The sequence below is a fragment of the Heliconius melpomene genome, chromosome 12 (assembly GCF_056956725.1).
Source record: "Heliconius melpomene rosina isolate 202511_hmr_F chromosome 12, ASM5695672v1, whole genome shotgun sequence".
NCBI classification, from domain to species: Eukaryota; Metazoa; Arthropoda; class Insecta; order Lepidoptera; family Nymphalidae; genus Heliconius; species Heliconius melpomene.
The window spans coordinates 12,501,891-12,522,907 of record NC_140400.1 but is presented as its reverse complement, the minus strand read 5'-3'; the positions used below and the strand labels follow the sequence as shown (position 1 = coordinate 12,522,907).

The following is a 21,017-nucleotide window of genomic DNA, read 5'->3' as shown; positions in this document are numbered from 1 at the left end:
CGCCTTGTTTATTCCATATAGTTAGCTAGTTTTCATTAAAATTCACGATGCAACAGTCGCTGTCGCCGATCAATTAAAGCTTGTTCATAAAACTTAAAACTTAGTACGTGTATTTATTACTTTTGGAAATTATTTGATGTAATATCGAATGAAGATAAGATACTTAATAAGTAAGTGCATTTATATAAAAAAATGCATTTCGGATGACTCAATTTCAATAAAAATTGAGTTTATGAATTAATCTGATTAGTGAAAAATATGAAAGTTTACTTAAGCCATATATTTTTTTTTCATAAATTTATATTTTATATACGAAGAATGTTGTTTCGTATGTACACAAATTTGATATAACCGATTAAATTACAGCATAAATTTAGCACTTAACATTTAAGCTGCGTCCGTTCTAGATAATATGAATGTAAAATGTCCAAAAGTGCAAATTCTTAACGAGGAATTCCTTTTAAAAAATTTTAATGCAACAATATTGCGCTTCATTATCTTTTACGTTGACACCCATTTGCAGTGCGCTCGTTGATTTTTATTTTATTCGAATTTCACACATTTTAAGGTCAGTAAATTCAGAATTATTCATAATTGAGTGCTTTTCCTACAATAAAAGTGAATAAATAAGAAAGAAAAATATAGTATTACTAGCGGCGCGCTCGCGGTTTCACCCGCGTGAACTATGTTATTATTAATTTCTGTCTCCATGACTACGTCCTAGTGACGTCTATGCAAAATTTGAGACTCCTAGCATTTGTAGTAACGAAGTTTCATACAAATTTTCGACCCCAAAAACAACCCCTTAGAAGTCGAATATTGCCAATTCCCGTCTTAGCGAGCACCTACGTCCTATAAGTAACTCCTATGCAAAATTTGAGATTCCTAGCACTAGCACACTAGTGACTTATATATATAGACTAGCGGCCCGTTCGCGGTTACACCCGCGTGAACTATGTTATTATTAATTTCTGTCTCCATGACTACGTCCCAGTGACGTCTTTGCAAAATTTGAGACTCCTAGCATTTGTAGTAACGAAGTTTCATACAAACTTTCGACCCCAAAAACAACCCCTTAGAAGTCGAATATTGCAAATTCCCGTCTTAGCGAGCACCTACGTCGTATAAGTAACTCCTATGCGAAATTTGAGATTCCTTGCACATGTAGTTTCTGAGATTTCGTGATGAGTGAGTGACCTTTCGATTTTATATATATAGATTAATTTATAGAAGGTAATTTAACCGCTTTTTCCCGAAGAAAAGCTTTGTTGTTTGAAGAATACGTAATGGTCGTCTCATAAAGTAGGTATATATGTTTAATATAAAATTTCAAATTATTAATATTGAAAGCTAAACATCGTCCATTGACTCGTGACCAAATGGTCACTCAATATTTGTTTTCCAAATTGAGTTAAACAAAACACCACGTTTACCCGTCTGTCTTAAGAGTTTACCCGTTGGTTAATATTTATCGATTAACTTAAACTTTGAAATATAAATTTTAACTCGAAAATAGCAATTTGTTAAAATGTTCTATTAATTTAATTTTTTCTTATTATAAATTTGACTTTGTTATTCTTATTGTATAACATTAGGTTATTACAGTAAATACAATAAATACCAAAATACAATATTTCACTATTTATATTATAAAAAACACAGCAAGTACATATCAGTAACACATTTTCCTTAACTGTAGACTATCAAGTTAAAAGCACAGTAGTAATATAAACGATATTCGAAATTTCAAACGCATTTGTAATTCTAGATACGAGTACTCAAAGTGGACTTGTGTATTCTGAACGCATCGCCTTTGATCTGGCAGCGCGTCCTCACAGTTCGATTACAATTAATATACCTACTAAATGTAACATCATGGAAACTGTTTTGCTCAGAACTAAACCCTATTTACCAGCAATACGTACTAGAATTGCTTGTTGTGAATTATAAATTCCCGATATATTGTGTACACTGTACGCAATTTGATATGTCACTCGCCAATAGTCCTCGTTCACACCAGTTCATATAGAATATGAGAGGCAATTGATTTTTATTTGCTTGCGCGATTCAGATTTCAACAAAATTTGCGAATTTGAATATTAAAGGTTTCGTAATAATTTGAAAGTTTTGGTGCAAATGGGGTTAACACATACCGGGCCTAATGTCTTTTTTTATTTAATACGTAATGAAATACGTAAAATTATCGCTAATATCTAAAAAAAAAGATATTATGTCTAAGTATTTCTACTTCTACATTTCCATACGCAAGAAAAATGAATCAAGGTCCACTATGTTTACACAACATTTAGCATATATCTATATATTATTAATTTATATTTGCAATGATAAAGCAAATAAAGATTTATTATCATGTTTGTACAAAGTGGCGGTCTCATTAGATATTACTCATGAGGAGGAGGAGGAGGTGCCGAAGACGGCTGATCTCAAGTTACATAAGTAGTTTGTCACATTATTTATTCAGTTAAAAGTACAAACACGATTTGATGAAACAGCGGTGTTAGTGAGTTGTTGTTTCTACACCGTTATATTTGAATTGGGTAAATGAGCGAAACTTCGACATAGTTTTCAAACGGATTCTTTACATTTTATTTTGCTAATATGTGCATAGATTAAATAATAATAATTATTATTATTAGCTTCCCATTGTATGCACAGGGAACCTAGTGATAAGACACTCCGTTACCTATTTTCCGCCAAATTCTGGAGGCATTGTATGTTGAGTGGCGGAATTCAACGCTGAGCTTTTCCTCGACACTAGAGCCCAGAAATGGAAATATAAATTTAAATAATTAATATTTAATTTTTTCGAGTGGGGATCGATCCCATAACCAGTCGCGTTTACAGTCAAACACATGTGCCCCTGTGCCACGACTGTCCTCAATGCCTATATATGTATTAATCTGTGCATTAAATAGACATCTTTTAATGAAAGTACGAGTACTAAGAAAAGGCGTGCGATACCTCCAGTGTCTGTCGGTGATAACAAAGATTTCGTCATTGTGTACGTTTGGGTTAAGATAAAGTAAACATTAATTTGATGTCATTTTATGGACAGTTAAAAAGGTTATCGTACTATTAATAATAATTAATATTTTTAAAAGAATGAAAATATTATTGTATAAAGAATATAAGATAAATAATATATAAAAAAGAAAATAAAAATAAGAACCTTATGATTCAAGATTTTCAACTTAACATACAAAAACTGTGAATACATCGAAAACTAAGAGAAATTCATGAGTTGGAGACATGGACGACGACGCGGGTTTACGGGGGCCTTGTAGGTGCTAAATGCAAATAGCCAACGTTTCTCCGTCGGACAATGCAGGCAGAGTGTTGCACGTCTTGTAAACAAGTCGGCCGCGGTTAGTCGTTCTACTTTTTTGGTTAAGTGTTCGCCCGTAAAGGGCTGGGCATAGGACGCCGCAAACATACCGCAAGCACAATGCCTTCCACTGCAACCGTACATGGGGAACGCGGTGTTAACGCGCTTTACTCACAGTTACTGGATATTTTCAAGAGTTATTCACTTTACTTGATGCCGTCTTGGCGAAGCGGCACAAGGGTGTGTAACGCGACGGTTGTGGGTTCGATCTCCACTCGAGGAAGTGAAATATTTATTTATGTTATAAATTTCCATTTCTTCGCTCTGGTGTCTAGGGAAAGCGCGGTGTTGAATTCTGCCACTCTACACGCAATGCCTCTAGAATTCGGCAGAAAGTGGGGAACGGTTGTTTTAACACTGGGTACCCTCTGCCTATTCTGTTGTGTATTTTTAATTAAATATCGGAAAAAAATTCGCTGTATAATCTATTTAATTTTATCAGTTTTTTTTTATATTTTTTTTGTTTCACGCTTTTTCCACACACAGCAAGGAAACATAAGGAACCTAGTGTTAGCAGTTAGTTAACTTTTCATTTTGTCTACATCACCATCGCATTTGTAACAAACATAATACAAAATCATGCAATTCGCTGTAAGTATGGATTTAGATCGGACGGAAACATAACTTCGGCACATCAATAGAATGTCGAGATGAAATTATATTTTATGGAAATGGACATTGAATCTGAGCCAAAGCTCGAGGATTGCATTCTCGTGGCGCGACAGTTATGCGGGCGTGTGTGCGGGCACGAACGCCGCGGTATGTCTCGACAACAATACGAGCAAGACTCCGCCTTTGTACCATATACATTCTTTGCCGCAATTATTACGAATATAACCTATAAATTAACAGAGAACCGATCGAGACTATTTTCTGAGGATTAGACAAATTCCTGATGAGTGATGACCCCTCATCGTTCGTCTCTGAACTTGTTATTGGTATTATATAACACAATAATTTCGAATTGCTTTTTAATTCCAAAACGTTTAGTTAACCATTTTTTTTATTTTGAAAGTAAACTCTTATAAATATTATTATTTTTTACATTTTGGAAGTTAAATTGGAATGGAAAACTAAGTGACTTGCTTGGTGGTTAGGGAAAAATAAATTCAAACCCTTTTAACTTTAACCACATACATTCCGTTAAAGTCAGTGCACTCTGTAATTTATTATTAGTTTAGTCCAGTTATTTCTGTTGTAGTCCATTATTCTTGTATTTTGAAGCTATAAAAAAATGTTATTCATTCATGTCCACGTCATTGACGAGCTTTTGTCACGTTGTCTAATAATACACAACTCTGCCAATTAGACTTTGGGCTCAACTTGGATATAATTAACTAATGATGAGCGAAACAGTTAAAACTTTATTGAAAATTCTTATTTATATAGTAGTATCCTCTTTAAATATAATATCGAATTAACCTAATAAAAAATATCATTTATGTTTAGAAAGACCTGTATTTATACAAGTTTATTTCAAGTGCAAGCAATAAGTAGAATTAAAAAGAAGAATAAATGAACCATATTATTTATTCGTATATTGTATAAGCACACCAAAAAAATATCTGTTATAATGTCTTTCGGAGGAGGAGGTTCGAATTTCAGATATAGTTTGCATTGAAAATACTTTCTTATGCCTGAATACAACTTGTGATGTAAAGATAAAACCTTAAAAATGTATCTAATTATTTAGATTCTCTCAGAAAGAGCACCGTGCATGAGATGCCGAAAAAGAAAAAATAAAAGGAATAAACACGAAAAGCCCCTTCAAACGTAGACATTTAAAACTTGCAAGATATATACAATACTTTTAACCAATAATTCATTGATGTGTATTAATAACTAGAAGATTTCGTATATTGAAGATAAGTAAAATGTAAATAGAATAATATAACAATATCAATGTTATCTCGAGTTTGTTTGAACTGCATGTAGGTTAACAGTTAATTGGGTCGAGTACTTAACGTATCGATGAAGCTTAATTGAATGTTTAAAGCAGAGGTTCAAATATTTTATTTTAGATTTTCACACTTTTAATTCTTCTTTCTTTTCATTCTGTTTTCTAAAAGTAATAAACTAAAATGATATTACGGTAATTATTTATAGTTCTTATGCATTACTTCAGACGCTGGCAGAAAATAGTATTTAAAAGAATTAATAGAAAAAAATGTAGGATATTCGGAGCTTTTCCAACGGTCAGGTACGTCACCCGCATTGTCATTTGTTTAAAATAGTATCGCCGCTAAAACATCACACACCAACGAGACGGAGGTCAAGGTGCTGAATAATGGATTCGTTAGCAACCTTGGCCTTGCGCTGTAATGATGAATCTTTTTTCCATCATTTAAACTAATTAAAACTTTTCCTATACTAATCAATAAATTTTTAGTTTTTTTGTTCCCGCGTACAATATGGCAGGTAGCGATAATTTAGTGTTAAAATACTCCATTCTCCACTTCCCATCTGTATTTTAGGTGTAGTCTTTTTCAAAACGGGGAAATAATTCCTTTCCCTAGAGTGAGAAATTAACCCACCATTATCGGGTAAGCAATAAAACGCTATCCGACTGCGCCATGATAAAATTCTAGAAAATAAATAGAAGTTATAACATTTTCAGTTATTTGTTTCTATTAAGTTTCTCATTAATTGATTTTAATAAGACTCTACATGGTCGGTTCAATGTATCGAAATTATCTATCAAGTTACTTATAGGCTCTCTTTTTTATTAAATCTTCTCTTTTCTCTTAAATCTTTAAATATTCTCTTTCTCTTAAGGGGTTTAAACGATGCAAGATTATTCGGTATAAAAGAATATAACTTGCGTTTAAAGTTTAGTGATTGGAACAAAATTGAATGCATTAATTACTAGAATAATCTTTTTCTGCATGCAATAGCATATTTGTATCTCATAGTTGATTCTCACTCATGAATATGCAAGACAGTTGGTAGGTAAATTTTATACTTCCATAAAACAAGACCTAACTATGTAATTATAATCTATACCTCGATAAAGTATAGAAAATGTAGGAAGAATTTTTATTATATAAACTCATCACGTCCTCAAATATTTCCAAGAAATCTGCACAGGTGCCAGAAAACATTGTTCATTTCTTTTTTCGACAGTTCGTGTTTAGTTTCTACGATTCACTGGTGACCGTTACATGTCGCTTCACTCGTACACCTTTCATGTGAAAAATCAATGTTGATTGAATCTAAATAAGATTGCTTGCAGCTGTTCCTGTATGCCCCCCGTATGACAGCACGGGGGGAACCTGCTGGACGTGATGCGTCAACTGATTAGAGATTGAGCTGAAATAGACAGGCGTTTCTTCGAAATAAATATGGAATGTTATTCTTTTTATTACGTCGCTTTAGTATGAATTATTGATAGTCGTAAGTGTCGTGTACGCCGTCTATTCATGGCCAGAGCGGCGCCTGGTTACATCACGCTATTGGAAAACTCGCCGCGTCGAAGAGGCCTAAAGATATAAGACTCGACTCGACTGGAAATGAACTCTCGGCCTAAGTCATATCACGTATTCCAATTCAAGGATACTTTCAAAAGTTTAAATTTACGTTAAAACGACGTTAATGAGCACTCAGTGTGGGGCAACTCGAGTTAAACAGATTTTCTCTATTAGCTGTGTGCGGGAATGTGTATAAATATTCATTACACTACAGGCGTAAGACGTTCTTGGCGCCACTTTGAGTTGGACCGAGACAACGGTGTGTAGTACTAGTATGTCGGCTCACAAATTAAATGCATTTTTATAAATAACTTTTTATAATATACTCTGTTGAAATATATATTCTAGAAAACAAACCGAATAAATAGTTGCAATTTGAACAACAAATCGTTAAATAATTAATTGGCAATAATAAAATTTATGCGCGACGAGGGCGTTTGATATATCGATCTAATATCAAAGATTTGTTCGCAGCGCCTGTTGACTTCAGCTATTTCTTGCATTTGCATGTACTCGTACTAGACCTACACGTCACTGCACTGGCGCCACCCGCCAATAAATTTAGGACTGTCTCGAGCATTTAATGAATTCTTAGATTGAATTATGAATCCTGGTGGCGAGTTGTTGTTGATTATAATCTTTCTATGGGGATATCAGAGCATAAACGAGTCTAGCACATCGTAACGTTCGATATGGCTTGTTTAACGCAGAGTACACGGAAAGATATCATAGATAAGACGATTTATTATGCGTATAATTCATAGTCTAAGTTGAGTTGAAATCTGTTTGTGTGCCCTACATGATTGTGTTGAAATTTACTAGTTTTTGTAATATGTGCGATATATACAATATTATTATTTGTTTACTATTTATTAAATAATTGAAGAAAATATTTATTCATCTTTATTTAGTAACCTTATTTGGTAGGATTGCTCGTAAATGTACTGTATAATACAGATTTTGGGTTTTCAGTGGTGGAATATAAATAAAAAAGTATAACTAATTATTTCCGAAAACCCATAAATATCTCGGACCACCAAAAACTAGTAGGGTAGCCCATCGCGCCACGGACACACGGATTTTTTAGGGAGTTTATTTAAATATCAATAATCTGTCACAGTATGAGCGGCGACAGATACAAAAATAAAAAGAAATGTTAACAAATTCACATAACAAACGATTTAAAGTGGCAGTCTCATTAATCAGGCACAAATCATTCAGATAAAATGAAGACCACTCCACTCGGCTTCTGTACTCATCGGAGAAGAACAGAAAGTAAATTCTAGAGTCGCCGTCTCGTCGCCAATCCTGCAACGATTGAATAACATTTGATCCAATCAACCCGAATGGAAGGGTCGGTGAGGTCTTGCGAACCGGCCCCTACCCGGACCTCAGTTGCTATCAATTGATCGCACAATATGTTTTTATGAACTGCTAAATCGCTTTTTGGAATTGCGGTTAGATACTTTTGTGCACATCTCACAGTAACGTACCAGTATCCTCCGCAAAACCCCCACTGGTTGTCACTTTTTACCCATTTAGAAACGTTTTATGGTGTATCCCGGAACTAGATTTGGCACCTTGCCTAACTAGACCAGGCGAACTAAATATTTCGAAAAAATCGCGATCTGAATTAGGAAGATAAGGCTTTTTATTGCTATATTCATAAATGTAATTAGTTTAGGTTACATAAAATATTTATTAAATGCTTGCAAAACAAAAATAATTTCCTTTCCTTGTGGTATAGTTCAAAAGAGACGGTATAAGTGATTTTTAACGTGGTCTATCACATTAGTTTACAAAATAATTTAAGGGAAACGAATCATTTTATGGAAAAATGTCATTTATATTGCCCTTTTTCTTTCAGCACCCGATATCGTTCAAGATGACAGTCCAACAGTTGTTATCGCTACCAACGAAGACGAAGAACGACGTAAGAAAATATTGAACTTATATTAAAATATTATTTTGCATATAATACGATGTAAATCTGTCAAAATTTAGGTATGTTGTTTAAAAATACATACTATTGTTCTAAAGTAAAACTTTGTTCTTTTTTAGATTTTGGAGCACTGCTGACTGCTCGGTCACCGCTGTGCATACGACGTGATGACATGACAGGAGTGCCCGTAGCTCCTGGTGTCGCGACCGCCAGACTTACATTTCGACGACGTCATTTATTTTGGTCGGTAATTCTTGGACCATCAATAGCCATCCAACCTCGTTCTCTAGCCTTTCTGGACAGAGGTGGACGAATGCTTCTCGAACACCCTTTGAAAAAATCACCGGGAATTCACGCCACTTATGAGGAAAAAACTGAAAAGGTATGACTAAAACGTAAATTGCTTGTTGATGCTTTATTAATTATCTCTCCTTCTTTCGATTTAACAACGATTGGCCTTGTTTACAGCTGTGTGGTGTCTGGCGTCGAGTATCGCGAGAATACAAACGCTTATTGAGAGAAGGCTCACTGTATGTAGCGTTGATTTGGGGTGATGAGCGGAACAATTCCATGGAAAGTGCCTTGAGTGGACGAATTAATAGGTATGTTAGTGTTAAACTATGAAGGAAAATATTTTTTTTCAGTTTCACGCTCTATCCCGCATATAGTATAAAAGACAGGGAACTTAAAGCCGAATTCTGGTGGGATTTCGTATTGGGTGGTGGAACTCAATGACGCGCTTTGCTTCAAGACCAGAGCGAAGAAATGAAAGTATTAAATATTTCACTTACTCGAGTGGGAATCGAACCCACAACCTGTCGCGTTCACAGTCGCACCCTAAACCAAAATATACATAAATTTACATTGAAAATCAAAGATTTTATTGATACAGTTACATTATAGACTGTATCCAGGACACACATTGAATGCAAAATGCGTAAATACTTTAAGGTCCGTTAATATCTATGCGCGTCAGGCGCGCCCGTAACAAACCGAGGAAATAATCGTAAAATATACTTCAATATGAGCACTTTCATACGGTGCAATGTAACTTTATATGTGTTTACGTTTCCGATGCATTACAATCGTATGTATTTCTTCTGTATGACCCGTTTGTGTGTTAGGTGCCTACTTAGAGTTCGCAATTTAAGTTTTACTGTTATTTTCAAACTTACAAAGGTATATGTTTTACGTATTTTTGATCATTTTTATTAGATTAAACAGAATTTATGCGTAGATAACAACGAATGTAAATATTAAATTAATATTATTTTACTTACAATTTCACGTTTTTTTGGCACGTTAGGCAGAAGGCACTTGGGAACCTAGTGTCAAGATACTCCGTTCTCATTAATATATTTTCGTTTTCCACTTTCCGTCGAATCCTGGAGGTATTGCGTGTTTAGTGGTGTAACTCAACGCCGTGTTTTGCCTTGTTACCAGAACGAGGAAATGAAAAGAATTAATAAATAAATTTCCTCGACTGGCAGTCGAACCCACTACCTAATGCGTTTTTTGCAGTCTCGTAAATATTACATCAGCTTCACGCTGTATCCCGCACACTGCAGGGTAGGGGGAGGGAACCTCTGAACTCTCTGTTCCCATGAATATTATTGAATTAAGGAATTAAAAAATATATAGATATTACTTTCAGTTTGAAAATCGAGCGATGAATCTTAAATTAAATTCAAATGTACTGACACTGATTACCAAACAATAATACTTACCCTTGAAATTAACTCAGGATGTTTCGAATACCATCATTGTTCATATTAAATTAGCCGTAAGATTATTAACGGGAACTCATTTGCCTATGTTTTTAACTTGTATAATTCCACTAGGGGATTTCCTATATTTGGTGATGTAATCATTAAAATCATAAGAACAAAATATATGGACCGTTTATTTTGAAAGTGGTGTAAGTCCATTTTTGAGAAAAATGAGATATCACGTAATTCATGCTTAATTTAATGTAATGTTTCTATATATAACTAGTCCGTGTTTAATTTCTCAAAAAAAACCCATGTTTTGAACAACTTAAAATCGGTCGGTAAATGAAATTGCATAATCATCGACATACTAACCTTTAATTTTCTCGAAACAATAGAAAATGGACTTACACCACTCTCAAAATAAACGGTCCATATATTAATTTAGCAAGAAATATACCTACATATGTACCTAATATTACCATGAATTCTTATAATAAATATGTATGTGTAAATTTCATTTTCTTTTTAATTATAGGTATCCAGCTTTATCAACGGAGATGTTTACGACTCTTCTAGAACCTGAACATGTTCCCATTGCGATGGGAAATGGCCCATGCGAAGATTATAGAGCTTCAGGTCGAGAAGAGGGCTGGTGGGGTGGCACGGCTATAGTCACCGGCGCTGCTGGACCAGCACCCAGCTTACATCTTGCTATAATATATAATGGGGTTTTTAAACCATCGTCCTATGATCAATCGGTTCGAGTTATTTTGACACTTCCAGAGAAGAACCAGACTATTATTGATGAGGTAAGCTTGCTACTGTTTCTTATATTGTATATAAGAGATAATGTGTCATTATACTGGGAATATATTTTTAATAAAGAAAAATATTCTTTATAGAAAACATTCAAAATTTTTAACGTAACGGTATTTCAACCCGTATCTCTTGGAAACTGTCCAAGCGGCCTGACTAGGAAGCCATAGCCAAATGTAAATTCTAAACAATTGTCTTTGGGTAAGGGAAATTTACAAAAATCTCTCTCTAGAGATGCTAACAACGTAAATAAGTCACAAGCGTATAAAAAATTCAACGTAGCTTGATGAGAACGTATGGCTTAATGGTTAAAGCGCTTAGAAGAAACGTAGGCTTAAATTCCGCTACGTTAAAAAATTAAAAATATCCATGTATTACTGAACACTGACCCCCTTATTTTTTTCATTATAATGTTTATGCATAACTTGACTAGTCAAACAGAAAGAATTCGTTAATAAAGTGGTAATGACAATATTTATTTTTTATTTTCAGGTTCAAAGTGTAACCAAGCCAGGGTATGAATTAAACGTACTAGAAGTGTCAACACCAGTAACAGCAGCAGAATTACGGTCTCTGTCTCGAGGACGGTTGTTATTGGCTGTAGAGGCAATAGGGACTATTGAGAGACGTATTTCCGGTAGTGTGAGGCAAAGGGCGGCTTGTGAAGTGTTCCATGCACCCTTAATAGCAGAAAGACCTTCAGCGGCTGTCGCACCGGAAGGCCTGGCGTTGTTATATATTGATAAGGATGGTTCTCTTGTATATGATATACAGGTAAATTATATATTGCTTGTTTAAATCTTTTACACTATAATGTATTATTATGTTTACCAATCTATTCGAGGAAAAAAATGTTTAATTTTCATTTCCTTGCTCTCGTGTAGAGGAGGAGAGGAGTGTCTTAACACTAGGTTCCCTCTGACTACCCTACTGTGCATGGGATACAGAGAGAACCAGAAAAAAAAATGTATGCTAACATTGCAAAAAAATGTTAACATTGTAATATTATTCACAACAAATTCATATTATGTTTGTAATTAAATAAGACAAGATAAGTTTTCATACAGAACTCGCATTGTAACTCAATGACGAGGACAAAAAATGTTCCAGTTCATTACCCTCGACTGATTTACAATATAAAATTACTGTCGACAATAATATGATAATTTAGAGTTGTTTGTTTTTTAATCGAATCATCATTGTTTTTAGATAGAGGATATAAGTGTCACAGATCCTAAAATAACTCTGGTGGAGGAACAAGGGAAACGTCATTCCCAGGTGGAAATATTGGACACAAGAATAGGGGTGTTAGCGAGGCCGAGTGCTCGTATTTTCCCTCCGCTATATGAAGATCAACTTGCGGTTCATATTGGTTCTGATACGGGTAAGTCTTAACAGATTATGAATATATCTAATATATTATATTTAATCAATGCAATTACTATTTGTTTAATTTAATATGTACACAAAGTAAATATGGTAACAGAAAATAAACATAGATATATATTGAAATATATTTATTGTTCTAAGTAAAATATTCACAGAATACTGTTTACTTTAGGTCCTCCAATGTTAAGAGGTCGCTTGTTGTCGAGACCACTGCCGGATACAGCAAGTGCAGGTCCAGCTTTACTCCGTCGTACGGATGCACGAATGCCACCATCCATCAATCCCGTTGCAGGTCTTGTGTGGCTTTCAGTTGATGCCTTATGTGGTATAAACTATGAGGTAATTGTTAAGTTATTTATGTTCTTAAAACCTATATTGGAGAGATTTTTTTAGATTTGGTTTTTTTAAGTGATTATATATTAGTTGGTTTATATTAGACTCTATAAATGGTATTTAACTCGTAACTAGTTCTATATTTCATAATATGCAAATATTCCGAAAATTGTTTTTTAAAGGAGTTGCATTTTTACAAAGTGCTGATTCTCTTCCTCCTGGCATTAATCCCGGCTATTGCCAGGGTCTGCCTTCCTACACAACCTACTCCACTTTGCACGATCTTTTGCATCCTCGGTGGTTAGACCATTGGCTCTCATGTCCTGAGTCACAAAGTGCTGATTCTATCACTTTAAATTATTAAATAATTCATAAATATTTTCAGGTAGTACTAAATGGATATTCCAATACGTGGTCAGCGTGGCTAGAAACGCACACTTCCAAAGGACCAAGAGTTCTAGCTGGTTCTGAAGGATCAGTTCTAGAACCTTCTGCTGGCGAACTGACGGCGTTGAATGTGGGCACTGCAGTCCTTAAAGTGAGGACATCAGACAATGATACGGAATTTCTGCGCGCGCGATTACCACAGGTTATTATTGAATTCGTTATAAATATACTTTGAAGTCTATATTATAAATTGTGTTATTTTTTAATTTCCTCGTTCTGGTAACGAGGAAATTGGATAGGCGACCGTAGGGTCTCTACGTATTTATAAAATATTCAACTTTGTAATAATTACATTTACTTTATTAAAACAACTAAATTATAAATGCAATACTTTACATGCTGCGAAGGCCGCTGCGGTGAGGTAAGTAAAATGAAATGATTAATGTCGTGACAGTAAAATTACATAAACAAGATTGTATATATCTATAGTTAAAGGCAATATTAAATCCTCAATTAAGAATACATGATTTAAACTAGAATTATCTATGAACAATTAGGGAAAAACAAAAGAAAATCACTCACAATGAACAACACGAAAAATATGCATGATTGTTAAAAAATGGCATAAATTCTATTTGTCTTCTCCTAGCGTTTTTTAATAATTTACTGTTTCAATATCTTTATTAACTTTCATGCAGATAAGCGTGCCACCCTCGTGCCTTCCATCGGTACCTGACTCCGATAATGAGCTGAGTGCCAATTACTCACCCACCCACGTCAACTCGCCCCCGCCAGACAATTCGTTGTTTAATTCAGACTTTTGTTATTACAACGAAAAGGCGTATGAAGATGGAGCGCAATGGATAACTGAGGTAATTTTTTTTAAACTACTTGAAAAACAGAAGTGTTACTATATTTTTACGATCTAATACATATTTTTGGAATAATCGATATGTTATTATTATATTCCTCATTGGAAACCGTCATGGCTCAGGGGTGCGATTGTAAACGCGACAGTTTTGGGAAAGCTTAGGTAACGAGGCTTAGTGTGAACTAAACTTGAGTTTCGCCTCTCAACACGCAATACCTCGTGGATTCGGTGGAAAGTGGGCAACGGAACTGTCTTCACACTGGGTTCCTAGGTTCCCTCTGCCTACCCTGCTATGTGGCTATAGTTTCATACCATAATTTTCCATCTTTTCAGACATGCCAAATGTGTGGGTGTGTACATGGCTTGCTGCGTTGCGTGCCAGTTCGTTGCCCACCATCCAATTGTGCTGTACCGACTATACAGCCGCCTGGACAGTGCTGCCCAATTTGTACTAGTAAGTTTTATTTTATAACAGAATTTTTAACGATATGATTTACTATAGATGCCAGCCGTGGTGCAGGGACATAAGCGTGTGACATAACGTTTCAGGTTATAGGTTCGATTCCCACTCGAGGTGATTAAATATTAAATATTTTCATTTCTAAGCTCTGGTAAACGCAAAGCGCAGCGTTGATTTCCGCCCTCAACACACAATGCCTCGAGAATTCGGCGGAAGGTGGGAAGCGGAGTATCTTAACACTAGGCTCCCTCTGCTTATCCTGCTACATGCAGGAATCAGCGTAAAATTTAAAAAAAATATGATTTTCAGTATAATCTTACAAACATTAAATTGTTTTGATTGGAATAATTTTCATTATTCATAAAATATAGGTTAATAGTTCGGATTCAAAGTTTAACGAGCAAGCGACCCATTTAATTTGTGATACCCAATTGATTAGCATTTGCATTCAACATTTGCAATGTTCCCTTTTACTTTAATTTATTTAATTGCTTCATGTATTCTGTATTGATTGCATATTGTATGTACTTATAAATATGTGCTGTTGTTATTTAGTATAATAACACACGATTGAGTATTGCTGTACATATGTATACATTTTGATCTATTGTAGGTATTTTAGAAGAGGTTGTAGATTCGATTCCCTATTCGGAGAAATGAAATATTTAAAATATTTGTTACCTCTATCTGGTAACACGAGAAAGCGTGAATTCAGTTCCGCCACTTATCACGCAATGACACACTAGGTAGTATCCTAGCACTAGGTTCCCATTCGGTGATGAAAGCAGCATGAAAGAAAAAAATATTTGCTATATATTATTTTTATATAATAAAAAGTGACCTAGTTTAGGTGGAAGTAATTTCAAGAAAGTAGATACAGAAGAATAAATGACATAGCAGTACTTATTTTTATACAAAAATATATGTATCTGTTTAATAATAAAAAAACAATCATTTGTTATTTATAGATTCAACGACAGCGGTTTGGAATGAATCGTACGGCTGCCATCTTGCTGGACAATATCATGCACCGGGATCTTCTTGGCATCCTTACCTGGTTCCCGGTGGATACGATACATGTGCCATATGCACATGTGAAATGTCCACACGACAGGTGCGGTGTCCGCGAGTCAAGTGTCCGCCATTAAGATGTGCAGAGAAAGATGCCTATCGACCAGATAAGAAATCTTGTTGCAGAGTATGCCCTGAGGTATGTTTATCTGCCTGCACTCATATTCAGATTTATGTCATGTTATTTAGTCTTGGTTTATATTATTCATTAAATGTTTGAAATGATAATTATGTATTACAGTCACTAGTTTTATTATATTTTTACACATGTACATTATGATTTTAGGTGTATCCAAAGAAGACTGAAGAAGAAACGCTGAAAGACCAAGGAGCTCCACGAACAGCTGAGGAGATCCTTGCAGAAGGTGGCTGTAAGTTCCCAGATGGACCTCTGCCCAACGGCAAAGAAGTTCATCCATCAATACATTCACACGGCGAACAAAGATGTGTTACATGCCGGTGCAAGGTAAATTGCAACAGTATTAATATTTTTTTAGCCTCTGTTTTTCCGTCGGTTCTGATAAGAACTATTCAGTGTTAAGACCTTAAATTGACTTTTTTATATACAATCCTAAGAACACAATATAATATTGTAGGATGGCGAGGTGACGTGCGTGCGCAAGCGATGTGGGCGCGCGGCGTGCGCTCGGCGGCGGCGCGGGGACGCGTGCTGCGCGTGCGCGCGCCACCGCCGCCAGCGCGCGCCGCCCCCGCCCAGCTGAGCGCGCGCCCTCCTGCCAGGACGAGTGAGTGAACGCTTCATAGACTGATACATTGGGTAGTTCTCTTGCGATTGTAACGCGACCAGGCAGTCGGCGCGGCGGACGGCTCGAGCGTTTCTCGCTTCCCACCGGTATTTTAATTGGTATTATTCAAATTCGTAGTTCACGTCGTCGCGACCGCGCGTATGGATGTCGGTCCATGTTGAAGATGTGCCATATTTTCTTTATGTAAATAATAAATTATTAAACTTTATTTTTACCTATGTGCATATTTATTTACGACTCTTAAATGTATATTATACGATATCGTACCTTGTAATTTCGAAGCCATCACAGATTTCATTATTTTGATCGTCTATTTGTGCATTTGCTTGTAGTTTGTATATCTTACGTTATGACTTACGGCTAACTTGTACGCGATACACGTTACGTAATCGGTAGTTGTACCGTATTTAATCAACCTGTGTTAACTTTAATTTGTAAGTAAACATAAGTATGCGTAATTAAGTTTTATATAATTATACAAAATCGGCCAGAATACATTGTAAATACATTTCATACATCGCTCTACTTATTTAATATATTATAATATATTACCTTATGATATTGTTCGTATAACGTATGTAATACACCGTTATAAAGCAGTTAGCGTTAGATTTAGAATACGAGGAGTTGTTTTCTTGACTAGTTTTGTTTAATTACTAATTACTAGGTAATCAATTTTATAGTTAAGTAATTAAGGAAGCTAGTCCAAATGTGTTGATGTGATGGATTAATACGCCATGTAGCTAGAGATATGTCTGCTTCTATTGATATTGTTACATATATTATTTTATATAATAGTAAACTACATCTGATAGTATTTTGCTTTTACGGCACAAATTTCGGTTTACTTTTGTAAAACATTGCCAAAAATTGTGAACTTTGTAAAGAGAATTTTTGCGTTTGTTGTGGGATCTAGTCCATCAAAATTGTGAATGTATTATATTATTATACTCACTCTATTGGCTCTTATTTTATATTTTGTTTAATTAGATTATATGTAATTTTATAAGGGCACGATTTAATTTGGTTTTAGTACTATATTCTAACAGTAGAATAATCACCTATGGCTTGCTAATAACAAAACTAATAGCCATGAAGGGTACTGTAGGGTATATAATATACACTTGCTTGTGTTGCATTGTTTTCAATTGATATAATTTAATTATTTTTTATTAGCTGACTCAATTATAAACCCTTATTATACAAAGGGATGAAATGTTATATTTTACTCGATTAAATCTTTTATATATCTATATTGTAATTTCGGAATATTTAGGTTTTATGTATACTGTTTATTAGCTGGACTGGAGGAACAATCAAAAATTATGTAAATCATCATACAATTTTAGTATGAAATAAATTACCTGTGAAATCTAAAAAGTATTTAATTTCAACCCTCACATATTAACACTCGTAAGTATGGATTTCTTTTTCTTAAATCATTGTATAATATGGATGTAAAAAAAAATCACATGAACTCCCTATTTGTTCACTTCATGTAACCCCAGGATTTTTTATGTTAATTGTGGCTAAAATTTTTGGTTTATTAGAACTAATAGTTCAGAAAAAGGGTTACGTAGAAAAACATAATAAAGTAGAATTCGTTAGCATTTATCAGATTTTGCTTTTGATGCAAATCTAGCATTATATTTTTTATAATTTAATATTAAAGTACAAAATGAATGACCTTGTTTCCAAGGGCTTACATATATCGTACGTACATATTAAACTTAAAAAAAAAAGATTTGGAGTTGTACAGAACGACGGTAGATGGCATCGTGGTGCAGTGGATCAGTGTTACAGCGATATTTTCAATGCTGCCATCTAGCTCAAATATCATTATTTCGATAATAAGGTGAGCAGGGCAAACGGAGACAACATAGTGTTAAGACACTGTTGATGTGTTCTACACTTCTCGCTCACCTAGTGACGTAAAAGCCCTAAACCTACGCTGAGTTTCATTTACTGTTCCACGGAAATAATGTATTTTTTTTTAATTCTCCACGTAGCTAACCATAACTAAGACCGATAGGTAAGCTTCTGTGTTGAGTGGCGAAACTCACTTTTGCCTTGGTGCCAGAGGGAAAAATGAAAATGTTAATACGTAATAATAGGAGAATGATTATATTTAAATTGTTTACTTATTTCTTTTTTCGCTGAATTCTGCCACTTTAATTTTCGATGGTGATGAATATAGAATTGATCATACAGTCCACGTAAACGAAGATATGCGGGTGCTACTAGAAATAAACAAAATATCTAAAGCCCCGTGTCGTCTAAGCCCATATCGTATGGGGGCAAAAAAGTTATTTAAGGTCGACAATATTTTTCTTTTTTGTTTTTTTATAAGTATTTTTCTCGTAAACATAAAGTTACATAAATGGTGGGTAAAAATTTCTGAGAACTAAAAGTGGGGAGAGTTACATTCAGTAAAATATGCCATCCAGAAATAAATATAAATTGAGAATAGTATAAGTACTTGCGGAGTTATTGTAGGTACTTCCCAGTGCGAAGCGGACTCGCAGTGGCACGATCTCCGCGAGATTGTTTAAGTTTTGAAAACTTGAGATGGCTGACAAACTAAAGGAAACTCAAAAAGTTCATCTGCTTATTCAATTTGTCAGCAGCATATTTTACTTTCTTTCATCCATTTTAGGTAATCAGATATTTTTTGGATCATTTTCTGTTCTACAACTTTTTCTTAAGTATTTTTGATAAAAGCTTATCAGAGAAAAAAAATGAAAAATGAAAAATTATATTTTCTCGTCATTTCATTTTCTTCGTTTACACGTCATTTGATGTTTTATATTATGTACTTTGGGTACACTTGATTTTTGCTCTGTATATTTTTTAAAACAGAAATTATTAAATTGATCGGATCATATCAAATATGTAGAATTTCTGAAAAAAATGTTTCGCAATAATCTAGTGAAATGTTTAACAAACAAGAAACAATAAGGAGTCAAAGCATATCTAATTTTATTAAGTAAATAAAATTTCTGAGGTAGGGACGGTCCACCTCTATTCTTATTCCTATGCTTAAGCGGAAAGTGAAAAGCGAAGTCATTTTTCAATGTCTGCAACGAGAAATACGTAGCAGTAAATAGAGACACATAAAACATAAAAGTCATGCAGGGTGTTTAAAAACAAACAAAAGACAAAAAAAAAGATTTTATTACATGAAGTGTTATAGCCAAAACAAAAAAAAAGTGTCGCGTACAAACATATCGCGTTGCTGTGACCGATATTTTGGACGAGTAACCGTGAAGTTTGGTTACGGGAATCGGGTTAATGTTTAGATTTAGTGCTAATAGGGTGGCTGTAAATTTGCAGCAATGTTCTGGCGCTATCGGATGGCACATTTGGCAAGAGCGCCTAGCATGGGCCCGGGGGCGCTCGCCTCGTCGGGGACGCTTGCCAGCCTCATATTTGTTCCCCATATCGTGGGCTGGTTGCCGCGGTTTTACAATTGTTTTTATATGCCATTTCACAGCAATTCTTTGTAATTATTTCGTGCATTACAAAGATAGACAGAAGTAGATGAGTTGGTGCCAACGAATTTTTCATCTTAAGGAGATAGTCGTGTGGATTTGGAATGAGGTTTGGAAAACATTTTCTATATTGCTAAATATAATTTGGTTATTATTCTTATTAAAGGTTATTTTCTAACCCTCGGTGGCGAGTCCGACTATCACAGTTCATGAGATACAGCCTGGTGATAGAGGTGGATAGACAGACTGACAGCAAAGTCTTATTAATAGAGTCCCGTTATATCCTTTGGGTACGGTATAATAAAAATTACTCATTTATTATATTTAATTTAACTGTTTCGTCCTGTGGCACCTGCTTAACAATTGTTATAATATCAAGTATCAGTATAATTTAATAATTGTAACATTATCCTGTTGTACAGTTGTTTAATTGATTTTAATTAAAATTTATTTATTACGTTGTTAATATTATTATGATAAATGTAAAAATTAGATTTAGGTATAACTTAATGTTTTTTTTAAATGAGTTCTTCGAAAATGATTTTTGTGTAATAGATTCAGAGGGTACTTCTTAAATAAATACAGTATTTTAATAAAAAAATAAATATTCTTAGAATATATAAAATGACAACACTGAAAGTGAAAAACAACATAATTAGAAAAACTAAACGAATAACGTTAGCAATAAGCAGCACATAAATCAGTTACGCAATGCGGCGTATAATTGAATTCCAAATCAAAATGGTAAGAACAAGATTACAAGCAATTTTCTTTTACTCAAGAAGTATTTTTTATTGCAAAAAATAGAAAAGATTAAAGATTAGTATACAACTTCATGCTGTATTTAGTATGAAGAGTAGGCAGAGGGAGCCTAGTGTTAAAACATTTTGCTCCTCACTCTCTGA

General features: G+C 34.5%; 1 protein-coding gene across 1 annotated transcript in view; it reads left to right on the top strand.

The window, feature by feature from the left end:
* The window catches only part of sog (chordin short gastrulation), a 67,230-nt gene extending 49,229 nt beyond the window's left edge, over nt 1-18,001 (top strand). Inside the window, exons 4-16 of the mRNA XM_085193975.1 lie at nt 8,741-8,806; nt 8,935-9,197; nt 9,284-9,417; nt 11,063-11,336; nt 11,836-12,117; nt 12,553-12,727; nt 12,905-13,071; nt 13,451-13,654; nt 14,151-14,324; nt 14,657-14,777; nt 15,752-15,993; nt 16,141-16,320; nt 16,451-18,001. Coding sequence (XP_085050101.1) covers nt 8,741-8,806; nt 8,935-9,197; nt 9,284-9,417; nt 11,063-11,336; nt 11,836-12,117; nt 12,553-12,727; nt 12,905-13,071; nt 13,451-13,654; nt 14,151-14,324; nt 14,657-14,777; nt 15,752-15,993; nt 16,141-16,320; nt 16,451-16,576 — 2,408 coding nt within the window. The 3' untranslated portion in view covers nt 16,577-18,001. The remainder of the gene's footprint in view (nt 1-8,740; nt 8,807-8,934; nt 9,198-9,283; nt 9,418-11,062; nt 11,337-11,835; nt 12,118-12,552; nt 12,728-12,904; nt 13,072-13,450; nt 13,655-14,150; nt 14,325-14,656; nt 14,778-15,751; nt 15,994-16,140; nt 16,321-16,450) is intronic.
* The last annotated feature ends 3,016 nt before the right edge of the window (nt 18,002-21,017 follow it).